Genomic DNA, 15,648 nt, shown 5'->3' on the forward strand with positions numbered 1-15,648 from the left:
ACAAAATTACGAGAAACAAAGTAACATTTTCCCATGCGTTTAACATTTTCTTTCATTTTTTCCAGACATCATAAAGTCCAATATAAGTTGGGGTTCTTGGGGCAAAGTTGACTATGATTGCCAGTGTTTGCAACCATCATTTCCAGGAATGGTGTTTCATGAACTTCAGCCAGAAAGATTGTTTAGTTCATAACGTTATTCCAAATTCTTCAGCATCATCGCAATGTCAAGCAGAACATATGGTACCTCATCAGCAATCATACAGGTGTGCTTTCTGAGTCCATGTTTGCATCCCCTTCTACTAACCATCAACTGCAGATAAATCCTCTATGATAACTCCAGTGTCTCGCAGTACTACTACTTGCAACTGTCATATATCCACAGACTCTCTAAAGATTTATTTCATTACGTTTATCTGTGCCTGGATATTTGAAGTGCATTGAAAGATGGTTTGCAATGGAAAGGCAAGCACGAACAATTGTTTGCCCTGGTATTTGAGGAAGTGTCATTGAAACCATACTTAGTCCATGATAAGTGCTGACGTTGACAACATTCCTTTGATATTTTTTTTCCCATTATAAGAGAATGTATGGTAAGATGTATCTTATGCTTTTTTTTCTTTTAATTACTGGTTTATTTTATATACATTTTTTATTGCATTAATTTGAGCAGCAACAACAAACTGTTGAAAATGATTGGCACTTTAAGTTTCAGATGTTTGATGTGGATGTAAACAAACCATATAATATTTTGGGTATTAATGACATTTTTTCCTGAATAGAAATGTGAAACCAACCATAAAAGAAACTTTAGCAACATGAATTTCACATTAAACATTTTTGCAAGTGACAGCTAAAATATGAGATGTCTAAATGTCGGTACGATTCATAATTTTTAAAGAATTAAAAAATTCAATTTCTCTCATTTCAATTTTCCTGAATAATCACTCAACTTGTTATAATTCTTTTTTTAATCTTGCATTCCAAAAATGTTTTATTACATCATCAGTTTAGAACTACTTATTTACATCATTAAGATTTTTATCAGTATGAAGTAGAAGTCTTGTGTCATTGGCATGTTACTTGCGGTTGTTTTACATCAGAAGTTACATTTTTAACTCATTTTTGTAATACACAAGTTTCTAACGGAACTAGAGCTGATAAAATAAATGAATTTTTTCTTACTTCACAACTTGGTTTTTCTTTTTTATTTTTTGTAATAACAGATGGTGGCAATTTTTTATACATATATGTCAGGAGAGTTCTGAGTTCAATGAAATTAATTTAAATGCTTTTCATTAAAAATGAAACATCATTTGAACATTGTATTAAGTTATACACCGTAACATGGCTTAACAAATCACAGGTTGATAAAAATTGTTAAATTTTGCATGTAATATTTTGCTTAGAAAATGGCCTCATAATGTGCTGAATATTCCATATAATTTTGAATAAATCATTACAAATTTTTTATTTTGAAAATCGACTGGGACAGCTCTGCTTATTGATATCATAGCCAATGCATCATGCTACATTCAATACATAAATATTTATATATTTAATACATTTTAATGCACTTTCGTAATTTTTATTTTGTCAATTTTACTATTTGGTTGACATCCAGTTGAAATTATGTGAAGAAACAATGAATAACCTTTTAAGATATTTTCTGGATTTTTTCATCAGTATTATGTAGATATATTTCTGGAGTACGAAATCATTTAGTAAATGTTACAACCATCAATTTCCATTTACTGCACACCTCAAATATTCTTTTAAAATTTAACATATTCCGTCCAGATAATTTGATATATCTTCCTGTTGTGAGAATTTTTTTTTTCCAATCATGTCTACATCTTCAGAGATTGACATTTAAAGAACCATCCTGGGGGGATTACAAATAAATTATTCCTCTGTGGCGCTGCTTGTCTTGTACAATTTTTATATTTTTATTATGTTTTTTATGCCATTCACTAGCTAGGCATTATCTAGTGTGTTCTTGTATTGGAGTTCAGTCTGGCTTCAACTGTCGACCAAACATGTCATAAAAATCTCTCTCTCTCTTCTATTAAATAACTTAAAAAAGAAATGGAGTCATGACTCTGTATGTTTCCGAAATAACCACACATCCACCAGCACTAGCATCACCATACCTCTATCTGGAAAACATTTCCAATCGAATACGTCGAGTTATTAAATAATACACAATATCAAACAGGTGGGGAAAGGGAAAAAAGGGAAGGGTGGAGAAAGTGCAAAAGGGAAGGGTGGAGAAAGTGCAAAAGGGAAGGGAGTGAACTGTCAATCAAAATAGATGTGGGTGTGGTCAAACCTCCCGGCAGTTTTGTACTCCTACTACCAGGTGGCACTGATAGCCTTCTTTGCACCCAATGTTAACATAAAGTGGGCACACTTATTCTTAATACAGCTTTGATCTGGACCCTGAGAATCGATTGAATAAGTTAATTTGATTCTTATCTGCTCTCTGCGTTTTAGTATCTTTTCTGTTTTATAAACTGCTTTCAGATTGTTCAAGCTTAATGTTTGCTTTTGATATCACAATTCTTGATTCATTAAAATTATCAGATATCAATTTTTTTTTGCTTGCATAGATTAGATGAGTTTAATGAAAATGTGAGTATGTAGACTGATTTTTTTTATATTTTTTAATCCTTGATCATGTGTATAAAATGGCGATGAGCAGAGTGAAAAATGAAATAATTGCACTGAAAAAATATGATATTCTAATACAAATTCCCCGGACAGATTTTTTGGATCTCTTGGGAATGTGTGAGAATCAAATTTGAAAAAAAAAGTGATGAAATAATTTCTTCAATATCTGAACATGCAGAAAAATACAGTAGGGAAGACCAGGCTGGTTCGTGTAAGGGGTAAGTTGGCAATCAGTTTCTGCCAGGAACTTCTGATCTACTAGCCTGACCTAGAAAATTGTTTTTAGTGTGATCCTAGCTGTGATGGTGAAACCGTACCCTAATTTCTGTTTTCAATTTGGAAAGTAAATTTTTCACATTTCAACAATTTTTTTTTGTGGTAAACATATGAGGAGATATTGATACTCCCGTTAGCACAGATAAAACGTTTAACCAAGCGCTTGATTTTTGTGTATTAGGTTCTACAATTTGAAATGCCTAGTCACCTCTGCCGCCACATTTATTTAAAATTCCTGTTTGGGCTTGGCTGGCTAACTTTAAATGAGGCATATTGATCATGTGCCAACTAACCCAGCATAATTTTTTTTTTCAGTTCAACCCAGTGGTTCTTAACATTTTTTTCCTTCCCACACCCCCAGGGAAATGCGACTTACCTTTCCATACCCCCGGATAATGCATATTTTATCTGCTGAGAAATTACATTTTTTTCTATAATTAGTTACATTAATTATCGGTTAATTAGTTTCTATGAATTCTTTCACTTATTATTTAATGCCCTATATGGCTATGGATAATATTTAATATCGACTTTCTTTTTTAATTACTTTTTTCAAAAAGAAAAAAAATTGAAATTTTGAAAAAAAGATTCATTGAATAGTTCTTCATTTATTGATTCCAGCCCATAATAAATATAAAATAATGGTTCATTTTGACACTTGACTATTTTTTGACGTTTTCCTGAGTCATGTTCACAGCAGCATCAATTCTAAGCATAACATGCTTATAATATGAGGTAACAATGTAAAAAACCGTGAAATAGTCTAGGTAAATAATCTCAACTGAAAACAAGTATGATCGCTAACTGAAAAAGAAACTGTTACAATGCAAATTTTTGCATGACATCTTTCTGCAAGCAAAAGGTAAGAGATGAGATGTCAAAATATCGGTACGATTCATATTTTTTTAAGAATCAAAAAATTCAATTTTTTTCATTGCTGTCAACATGCTGTAATTATTTTTCCATGTTGCACCCCCATGAACGCTATCACGCACCCTGGTAAAGAACCACTGGTTTAATTCAATTAGGTACATACCTATATACCTATTACCATCTAACAGGTATGAGATGCTTTTCTACCTGCTTTCTGAACAGATTGAAGCAAATTAGAAGTAATAAACATTTCTTCTGAACCAAGTGCTGAAGGCTTTGTTCCAGATGAAATAAGAACAGCAAGTGCAGGCCCTGCTGAGGTTGCTGAGTAAAGTGTCATCATTTTGCAAGCCACCACTTGGTCATCAAATTCAGTGTGACCCTCAAGCAGCAGTGTTTCCATCATTTCTCCAGAACTATTCTTACTTCCAAAGGCACCACCCAAAGAAGAACCAAACAAAAGTGGAAAGAAAAGAAAATCTGGAATTCTGACAGGCAGTCCAATAAGAAAGATGCTAAGAAAAGAAAATGCAAAAAACAAAAAAACCTCCAAAAAGGTAGCAAACCAAAGAAGCTAAAATGACAGTCAAAGAAAAAGTAAAAAAAAAATCAACTTGTGCACAAGTGAGGAAGAAGTTCAGGGAGATAGTCTTTGCTGACTCTAATGACAAATACAATGTGGAGAGGATATTTGGGCTAGATGATGAGAATGACCTAGATGGACTCATTCTGTTTCAAATCAACATGTCATCGATATTAAAGGCTGAGGACGCCACTGAAAAAGTTCCTATTGTGTTGTAGGAAACTTTTGGACTTGATCCTCTCAACATTTAATTTTAATGGAGGAAATTCTAAGAAACTCAACCTAGCAGGGCTGTCACCAAGTGGCTACGCATTGCCATCTTTTATTTTGGAAAAAGGTACCCTGGAAAAGCTAGTGTCGGATGAAGAGTATGTCTTGGTTGCACGATGGAGAAAGGGGGAAGTACTGGACTTGGCTCAAAAACAAATATCAAGTTTGGTAGAACTAATCGAATGTAGTCAATAAAAGCAAATAAATTTTTTCACCTACTTGTTATACCAAAATAGTTATTTTGAAATGTTATAATTAACAAAAGGTAGGTAATTGTTACCTTGCTATTCTTAGTTATATCATTCAATAGACTACCATTTGTTCATAAATGGCTAATTTGTTCTACTATGTTTGCGGATATTTCTTGAAATACGAAATCAAAAAATATGTTGTCATTATAGAAGTGGTGTGCCAAATTACCCCGCTAGTGGGGCTGGTTGGCCAAACTTGACTTGATGACTTTCAAGCACACTCAACGTCTGAATGTTAGGTATTCAAGAATGAAAAAATACTGTAATATATCCAAATAAATGTAGTTTCTATAGACACAATCAAAATTGCTATAACTAAACCACACTTGCCCTCAAAAATAATAAATTGCAAGCTGTGGCCAACCAGCCCCGGTCTCCCCATCTGTATTTTTTGCATTGGGTTGAGAACAATTAAATCAGATCAATATGCTAGGGCATGACAAATCAAAAAAAAAATTTAAGTCCAGCAAAATTTCATAGATGTAAAGCATGTTTTTCCCAACAAAATTGGTCCAAAATAATATATTTAGGGACTTTTAGAACTCCTTCCCATGCTAGTAGACATGCTGATGTAATTTCCAATATTTTTGTGCTGTTCTCAGACTTCAATTCATTTATCATATGTGAATAAAAATTTGATGCCAGCGTCAAATTTTAGTTGTGGCGGTGCCCTGGAACCTGAGATTTGTCGAGCCTTGCAAAAAATAAATGCTAAATTTTCATTACTGTTATCCAATTTCTGGGCAAAACATTTTTGCTACAGTGAGAAACTAGAAGTTTATTCCGATTTGCTTATTTATTCAGTATTTTTAATGCACATTTATATCTGTCTCTCTTTTGAATGTATTATATAATTCTCATTGAACCTTGCTTTTCATAGCATGACAAGAATGGATGAGGCTTCAACATTCAAAAACCTTGTGTCATCAGACTTCTACAGCTTGCACGCTAATCAGGGAAACACTGTAACTTGTTTTTCTAACTTACTGGGAGCAAAAACAAGGCAATTCTTGAAATAATGTGATTAAAATGTGGAATTGAAATTATGTGTACACGATTACACTGTTCCACACATTACACATGGAACTGAATTCTGTAGGGTGTGATTACTGAAATCGCTCGATTATTTGAAGTCAATTAAAAAAGCTTTGTCAAATACAAAGATATGCACTAGGGTTGGTAGGTTTTTGGTACATTTTTTGGACAAAATATATGGTTTTTTTTTTCTTATAAAATATGTAATTTGAATAAAGCATAGCATAAACACTGAAGAGAAAACTATGGAATGGTTTGACATTCTCTGATTCAAGATGATTCTTCACCTTTCAAAATTTCTTCAACTGCTTATATATGTGCATTGATATAAACCATCTGCTGTACTCTTTTTACAACAGATAAGTGTTTAAAAAGTTTATTACATCGTATATGTAATGTTGATTTCTGTTATTAAATTATCTAGATAATCACTGAAATACTTTTATTATGCATAACATTGAAATATATCTAGTGATCGAAATACTAAATTGTAGAACTAAAATGTTATTTAATTTGGCAATGCTAGCTTGTACATAAAGCTTAAGAAACTCCTGTAACTTATCCTTAGTCAAACTTAGTTATTCTTACTCATGGCCCCCACATGCTAGTGCCAGGCCCCCAGGCCAGGATTTTTGGCGCCCCCCCCCCGAAAAATTTTGTGCACCTCCCTTGAGAAAAGATTATGGTGTATTTTTTCAATAAAAAAAAAAAAAAACCTTTTCGGGAAGAAAAAAATGTTGAATGCCCCCCCCCCATGAGAATATCCTGCATACGATACGGCATTTGTATATGCAGCAAAACATCACTACAACACGCGATAATCGATAATAAATACATCTACAATGATATTTTTTTCAAATTTTGTTTGGAATTGCCTGGCTTAATGTTAAACTCTCAGTACAACGACATCATCTACTATGATAAACGCCTCTATAACCCGATATTTTTAGGAGAACTTTGAAATCGCTACAACAATATTTTTTATATTTTGTTCAAAATCGTTTTGAATTTAATTTTAACTTCGCCACTTGTTCTCGTTCTTTTGAAGACATCTGATGACATCAATATTTTGCACTAAATGATCACGAAAGCTAACGTTACTTGTACTGCTGCACTATGTGTACGACACAAAAGCACTATGCGGTAACCTTCTGTACAGGGATAATGCACATCTAAGTGAATTTTATAAATAAACTAATCAATTACAATTTTTTGTAACGAATAAATACATAAAAGCGTATTTTCTGATGATATTAACAATGCCGATATAGAAAAAATGACAATAGCATAAATTTGATCACACATGAGGATAATGTTACCTCTTTAATCTCTCTACCACAATATTTTTTTTTGGTCCGTAGAATATTTTTTATCGAGGTTTCACTGTATATTTAAACTAAATAATAAAATATAATTGTGTGTGTGTGATAAATATTATCACATTTCGAGGTATGATTATGTGATTTGTATATAATTTTAAACAATACAATAGAGCTCCCCTATGGGCCAATTAAGAGAACGAATTGGTTAGGCGATATGGTTTTCCCATAGAAACTTGTGATTGCCATAGACGTATTGCCATTTTCACGAGGGTGGGGGGGGGGGTGTTACGTTCTTTTTTCCTGCAATAATTTAATAATAATTTCCCCTATAATCTCAGCTCTGGGGGGGGGGGGGGAGTTAGAACCCTAAACCCCCTTTGCATACGCCAATGGTGATCGTGATCCATGGATGGTCAGCAGGGCCACAACTGGGGGGGGACACACACGCAGGTATCTTGCAAAGGACCAGAAGAGTGCGCAAAATTCACCTTTTATAGCCTCTTCTTCAAAATTACAGGGGGGGGGGGGTGTCAAAATATGTGCTTACCTCTGCTGCTCAAGCATTTAGTTTCGGCCCTGATGGCTAGTGTTCAATGTCAAAGTCTCTCAATTAACGATAATACCTCTATTATGGTATATTTTTGTTCGTTCGCAGAATATCGTTAAATCGAGATTTCACTGCAGTTTTATCATGCATAATACTAGCTACAATACCCGGCGCTGCCCGTGTTTTCTTCATTTATAGGGAGGATTGGAAAAGTAACAAACCATTACAAAGGAATAAATATATAATACTGGCAGGATTAAAGAAGTGACAAGCCATTGTAAAGGCCCGTGTAAAACGCATTACTAGGGAACCACGGTAACCAAAGTAAACATTCCAAAAGTGATTGTTGAGGCCCAGAAACCATTGTTGCCCGACGATTTTTCGTCCATTTCGGGTATCTGCCCTTCTCTGACGAACTTTTAAAGCAGCCTATCGTTCAATCCTGGCCCTGTTTGGTATATGTCCAAATTTTGGTTTTTCTTCTCTAGGTTGGGCCTCAGAAAAATCAATTGGCCCGGAGACCCATGATGGTCTTAAGACGGCCCTGTCAGCACGCAAAGCACCACATCGAAAGAAAGTTCTACAGGAAATGATCGAAAGAACTTACTGCGCATGTGTACCTAGACCTGTACCCCCCCCCCCCAAAATGCTTACAGTAGACTATCTCACCCTCTCGGGATAACGTTGAAAACATAGGGAGAGAAAAAATTCTGAAAGGTCATATGGCCATCAAAACAATTGAAACCCATTTCTTTGGGACTCTCTACATCTGCGTATTCTCAGAAAGAGGCAATAAACAAATCACCTAAGTGTCCACTCTAAATGGTCATCAGCCATCTAACTGGTAATTTTCGTATACGTCAGCAATCACTCTAAAATTTATGTCTTTTGCAGTGACAATATGCTAGAACTGTTGCAGCAACGCTTTTTCACTGCATACAAAAATTTTGTGTGCATTTGAAGGATATAAATTACGTTTTTCTTTTTTCAAAAGTTTCCGAGTTTTAGTCGAAGTGAAAACGTCAAATAATTGAGGTTTTACGTTAAATAAATGAATGAAATATTTTAACATTAAAATGTATTTGTTGTATTGTTGTTTAAAATGTGTTGTTACCAATTGCTACCCAAGTTAAACGTCCTATAAACATGAAAGTTGTACAACTGAGTGACGTATGAACGAGGTTACTCTGTAATTTGTAGATATGCCCTATTAAAAATAATCGTTTTTAAACTTTATGAAACACAATTCAACAAACATCGCAACTGGCCTCGATGCAGGGACAAACTCTTCTGACATAGATTTATTACAGTTAACTCTTAATGCTCAAAATAAAAATTTAACAAAAATTCAAATTTTTAGCTTTGCTTTTGGGCTAGAACCGTAGGATTCATCTACGAGGGAAAAAAATCAATCCTTTACGTACGCAAACTCGTTCAACTGTTTTACTAAAAGATTTCGAACAACTGTATTTTTGTAGACCCGAACCGTAAATATTTTTCTGTTCAACTGATCCAACAATATCGTCTGTGAATTATATTCACTGATCCAACAATATCGTCTGTGAATTATATTCACTGATCCAACAATATCGTCTGTGAATTATATTCACTGATCCAACAATATCGTCTGTGAATTATATTCACTGATCCAACAATATCGTCTGTGAATTATATTCACTGATCCAACAATATCGTCTGTGAATTATATTCACTGATCTAACAATATCGGTTTTTTTTTTCATAAGCAAGGGAAAAACCCCTTGATTTGTTCGGACTGGGAGAGGGAGGGGGTTACTAGAGGGGCCGTGAGTGAAATCACGTGATTCAGTACACACGTCATTACAGCCATTTCGTACAATACTTTTTGCGGGAAAACGCTTTAAACGTTCTATATAAATCATCATATTTATCATCATATCAAAATAAAAAAACTGTGAAGACATTAAAAGACCCTTATAGAAAAGGCTAATTTTTCAGAAACATTCAACACAGGTCACTCTTATATATATAAATACTTTGATATTTATTATTTTTAAACACAATGAATTTCTAATATGCTATGCTGACCTTGCAAAAAATTTAAAATGTCATGCTTAAAGAAAAAATTCTCAGGATCAAATGATCCAATCACTCACATCATTTGAAATTTATTCTTAAAAATTATTTTTTTAGAAACTTGCAAGTAACAACCACAGGGGACTCAGAAGAAACCCCACTACAGTCAATTCATAATAGATCAAATTTTGATAATCTAAGGTTATCTAAGGTACGTAGTTCAAGATATCCGTCCATACGAGTACAAATTGATATGACTGATATTAAAGATTCCTGTCTATTTTCCTATGGGACATATCTGAAAGAAAAAAAATCAAAAAGATCTTTCCACGGGCCCCCCTGACTCCCGGGCCCCAGGGGTGGAGCCCTGTCAGCCCCCCCCCCAATGTTCTTACCTCTGCACTATGATATGGTATATTTACTAGCATTTATAATGCAATGGTTTTAAAATTGAAGCTGTATTTGATTTTAAATGTGCAAAACAAATGTTTTAGGTATCAAGTCCTGTCGGCACTGCTTTGGTTGAAAATATTCTTTAAAACTCTGTGAACCTTGAGCGCTAAGAAATTTTTAGATGAAAATAAATGAGTTTCATTAGTGTATTAATAAACTGAAGAGGCAAAAAAACTGGTACAGGCATGCATATGCAAATAAAGACATATGGAACCAATCAGAGTACGGCGCTGCGGTCGGCAACGCCTATATAACACAACAAGTGTCTAGCATAGTTGTTAGATCGGTTACTGCTGCTACAATGGCAGGTTATCGAGATTTAAGTGAGTTTGAACGTGGTGTTATAGTCGGCGCACGAGAGATGGGACACGGCATCTCCGAGGTAGCGATGAATTTTGGATTTTCACGTACCACCATTTTACGAGTGTACCGTGAATATCGGAAATCCGGTAAAAAATTAAATCTATGACATCGCTGCGGCCGGAAAAAGATCATGCAAGAACGGGACCAACGACGACTGACGAGAATCATTAAACGTGACAGACTTGCAACCCTTCCGCAAATTGCTGCAGATTTCAATGCTGGGCCATCAACAAGTGTCAGCTTGCGAACCATTCAACGAAACATCATCGATATGGGCTTTCGGAGCCGAAGGTCCACTCGTGTACCCTTGATGACTGCACGACACAAAGCTTTACGCCTCGCCTGGGCCCGTCAACACCGACATTGGACTGTTGAGGACTGGAAACACGTTGCCTGGTCTGACGAGTCTCGGTTCCAATTGCTTCGAGCTGATGGACGTGTACGGGTATGGAGACAACCTCATGAATCCATGGACCCTACATGTAATCAACAGGGGACTGTTCAAGCTGGTGGAGGCTCTGTGATGGTATGGGGCGTGTGCAGTTGGCGTGATATGGGACCCCTGATACGACTCTGACAGGTGACAGGTACGTAAGCATCCTGTTTGATCACCTGCACCCATTCATGTCCATTGTGCATTCCGACGGACTTGGACAATTTCAGCAGGACAATGCGACACCCCACACGTCCAGAATTGCTACAAAGTGGCTCCAGGAACACTCTTCTGACTTTAGACACTTCCGCTGGCCACCAAAATCCCCAGACATGAACATTATTGAACATACCTGGCATGCCCTGCAACGTGCTGTTCAGAAGAGATCTCCACCCCCTCTTACTCCTCAGATTTATGGACAGCCCTGCAGGATTAATGGTGTCAATTACCTCCTGCACTACTTCAGACATTAGTCGAGTCCATGCCACGTAGTGTTGCGGCACTTCTGCGTGCTCGCGGGGGCCCCTACACGATATTAGGCAGGTGTACCAGTTTTTTTGGCTCTTCAGTGTAGATTCTGTGTGAGAATTTTTACATGGAATAAAATTTTGGGCAGATCAGAAAATTCAAAATATCAACATAGATTCTCTGTAATTATAATTCCGAATATAAAACCCTTTAATCTACATATAAAGTAAGTGTTTTTTATTTAACATATCTATCAGGTTAAAAAAACTATTTGACAACATTGACCAATAAGTTTTTTACTGTTTTAATACTGATTTATAGTTTCCGAAGTCTAAAACCTAACTCTGTGATGCCCCTATCACCCATATTTTGAATAAGCAGCTCTATTCCGCTTAGCAAATTGAACACGGGTAATTAGTAGCTTAGATAAAATGAACCACAAACCTATATTTTATATGTTCTAGACTCTTATGTTAAAAAATTGAAAATTACAAATTATAATTAATGTTTCATTTTAATTATTGTAATAAATGAAGTATATTAATGTTATATACTTTTTGTATATTAGTGTTTAAAAATAAAACATTGTAATATACAAAAAAGTAAGTTTTTCATCATGTTATATACCTATTGTGTTCAAAATATTATCAAAAAGCATTCATTTAGGTTTTTGACGGTTTTCGACAGTTTAAACCAGTTTTTGACGTCAAAAACCCAACCCTGATATGCAGTAACATCTTTTTCTCTCTTCTATGCTTAAAGAAATCCCGTCTAAAAACACTGGATTACTGGATGGGATGGACTAGCACATGGCCAGATTATGAAGAGTTTACTGTAGATAATTTTATCAGCTTTTAAGAAAATCTTTTCAGTCGTCCTTCCTTTTTCCCTTTAGCTTGTTCACATAGAAATCTTCATACAAACCTGTACATTTTCTTCAGTAACTTGTATTTCAGCTGAGTATACATAATCAATCAGAAGTTGGAGTGCTTGCCCATCTACACCCTGGATGGTAATTTTATCTGCTTTACTTTCTGTAAAGCTTGTGAACATTGCAAAAAAGTATGGGCTGCAGGAAGCAAGAACCATTTTGTGAGCACTGATTTCTACTCCATCAGCAACCAAAGTAACATCACAAAGAAGGTTTTGCCTAGAAGTATAAAGCGTATGATTATAGATAACCAGAACTAAACTCATAAATACCATTTTTCATTTATTTTATTGAGTCTGCATATTCTATATAAATCATCATATTTATCATCATATCAAAATAAAAAAACTGTGAAGACATTAAAAGACCCTTATAGAAAAGGCTAATTTTTCAGAAACATTCAACACAGGTCACTCTTATATATATAAATACTTTGATATTTATTATTTTTAAACACAATGAATTTCTAATATGCTATGCTGACCTTGCAAAAAATTTAAAATGTCATGCTTAAAGAAAAAATTCTCAGGATCAAATGATCCAATCACTCACATCATTTGAAATTTATTCTTAAAAATTATTTTTTTAGAAACTTGCAAGTAACAACCACAGGGGACTCAGAAGAAACCCCACTACAGTCAATTCATAATAGATCAAATTTTGATAAGTCTAATATCTGTCAAAGTTTTTAGGGGGACTTTCAACCTTGAATATTATTTAAATGTAAAAAATTTTCCTTAACTTTTAAGTTGTCTGTTTATGATATGAATTTAAAAAATATGCATACAGGATGAATCAGAATTGATCGTTCAAATTTGGTGAAAAGGTAGAAATAGCAAAAGAACATGATTTCAAATAAGAAAGTATGATCGTAAATAGTAAAGTATGATTGCAAATGTGCATGAGGTGCTGTATGCGTCCACAACTTCTGTTTATATGTGAAGTTGTCCAACTACTGCAGTTGGTCGTCATTCTACAAAGTGATTGCAAAGAAATAACATGAATTCACTGATATGATCTTTCCCGTAACACAGCGACATAGTACAATATCTGGACCATATTGTTATATATCAGAATATCAGAGTAATATCAGAAGTTTAATTATGAAATAGGACGAGATAGTCCTATATGGTGCAAATTATTAATACTATTAATTGATTAAGTCACCAATTTTTCAGGTCGAATATGTATTTGATTCAATGTTAGTAATTTTCGCTTTGAAGGGAAACAACTTGGAACAATAAATTATTTTAATATAGTTTGAAATACATAGATCCATATCATGAATCTGACAAAGATGTATATCAAATACATGATATAGACACATTTTTCAAAATATATCTATCTTAAAAAGACATAGATCCATACTGTGAATCTGACATAGACTCTATGCAGGAAGGACAGAGTATAGACCTGTGTTGTCATGACATTGACTGATATAGAAGAGGGTATGATGTCATCAAGTGGCCAGTGATTGGATTATACTTTGGATTTCGTGGCGCAAGGACCAATTTGGTCAAACTGTGCCAAACAAATGACCAATTTGGTCAAACTGTGCCAAACAAATGACCATATAAAAATAACATAAAATTTGTTCTTGTCATGTAAAGGAAGTGAAAGTATGCATATCAATAAAACAATGACGTAGATTGTAAAAAACTATAATTTACCACATAAAAATAACGTAAAATTGTTGTTCTTGTCATGTAAAGGAAGTAAAAGTATGTATATCAATAAAGCTATGCTGCGTAAAACAATGTAGATTGTAAAATACTATAATTTATCATAAAAACCAATGGCTTTGATGAATTAAAAAATGTGAGATGCATCGCAATGGTCAGATAAAATGTCACAAAGTGCAAGATGACTTTGACCAAAAGCGGTCATAAAATGATGTCGATGAGAACAACTAAAAGCATAAGCAATGATCAATGGACTCTGACAATGGGGGCACTCTGGCTGACTCTCTCATAATAAAAGATGATTGTGTGATATGACTGTGCACAACCAGGAGAGCAAGATTTTATGACAAGATAAATTCTTTAAAACAAGAATTTATGATTTGATTATTCCAGTGCTCCTGCCAGCGGCGATGCATTACTTCCAGGAGGAGTGGCCAGTTATGAATCAATGAATGTGATGAGCATTAAAACATTTAACATTAGTTTAAAACATTTGAATCATTTCAGTAATTGATATCATTTAGCTAATTTCAGTGCTTTAGTGAGATTTATTAAGCAAAAATATCTTAAATCCATAAATACCTTTACGCAATCATCATTTACCTATACAGAGATGCATGAATATTATCAGCACTATCCTATGTACCCAGTATGCACGATTAAATCACTGTATGCTGCCATCATACATATTCAGTATGTTGTGCGGCAGCGGTTAACTCATATATTCATTTTTTAAATCCATTATATTATTTCACAATCTGTGCATGTTTGGTATCATTTGAAAGAGGAACAATGTGGCTTTGTACAATTATAATTATATTATTTTCACTCGTCATATTTTATTGAGAGTGATGAACATTTGTTGCTTAACATGTGGGAGATTCAATATGTTATTTAAACAGCATGTTTTTTATTTAGCCTGTTGAGCTAAAATCCGGGTTGGTAAAAAAATTTTTTTTTTTTAAAAACCAAAATACTAGATTTTTCTGTTTAAATAGCATTCAGGATGAAAACAATAAAATTTCTAAAAAATCATTCAAACTTCTTATAATTAATTAAAATAAAATGTCTATGAATTTAATTAAAACTATTCCTATATTAATTAACCTGTAAATATTTCTTACATTTTCACAAAAACCAACTTCTAAAATTAAACGGGTGGAAAATGAAAATTTGATTTTTGTAGGAGAAAAAATTATTTTCGTAGCAGCAAAAAATGTTGTTTTTGTAGCAGCATTTATCAGTTAAGTAGCACTTTAAAATTTCAGCAGTAAATAAAATAAAGTTTCTCAGGGCTCCCACTCAAAAAATGAGAAAAAGTAGGAAAACGCAGGACTAAAAAGTAGGATGGGGGAGGGTAACCCCCTTAGACAACATAATCATAGCATAATGGAAAAAAATCCCTAAAAAAATTTTTTTTTTTTTTAATTCAAA

At 34.1% G+C, this 15,648-nt stretch overlaps 1 protein-coding gene across 5 annotated transcripts in view; it reads right to left on the bottom strand.

Moving 5' to 3' along the window:
* kel (kelch protein) overlaps positions 1–15,648 on the bottom strand; it is a 232,126-nt gene that overhangs the window by 141,353 nt on the left and 75,125 nt on the right. For all 5 annotated transcript variants that reach the window (XM_089239608.1, XM_089239605.1, XM_089239607.1 and 2 more), the window contains one exon: positions 12,526–12,751. In XM_089239608.1, the coding sequence (XP_089095734.1) occupies positions 12,526–12,751 (226 nt within the window). The remainder of the gene's footprint in view (positions 1–12,525; positions 12,752–15,648) is intronic.

Source organism: Pholcus phalangioides, unplaced genomic scaffold, assembly GCF_987345545.1.
Source record: "Pholcus phalangioides strain wild (caught in Gottingen) unplaced genomic scaffold, Ppha-v1.0 ptg000011l_1, whole genome shotgun sequence".
Lineage (NCBI taxonomy): Eukaryota > Metazoa > Arthropoda > Arachnida > Araneae > Pholcidae > Pholcus > Pholcus phalangioides.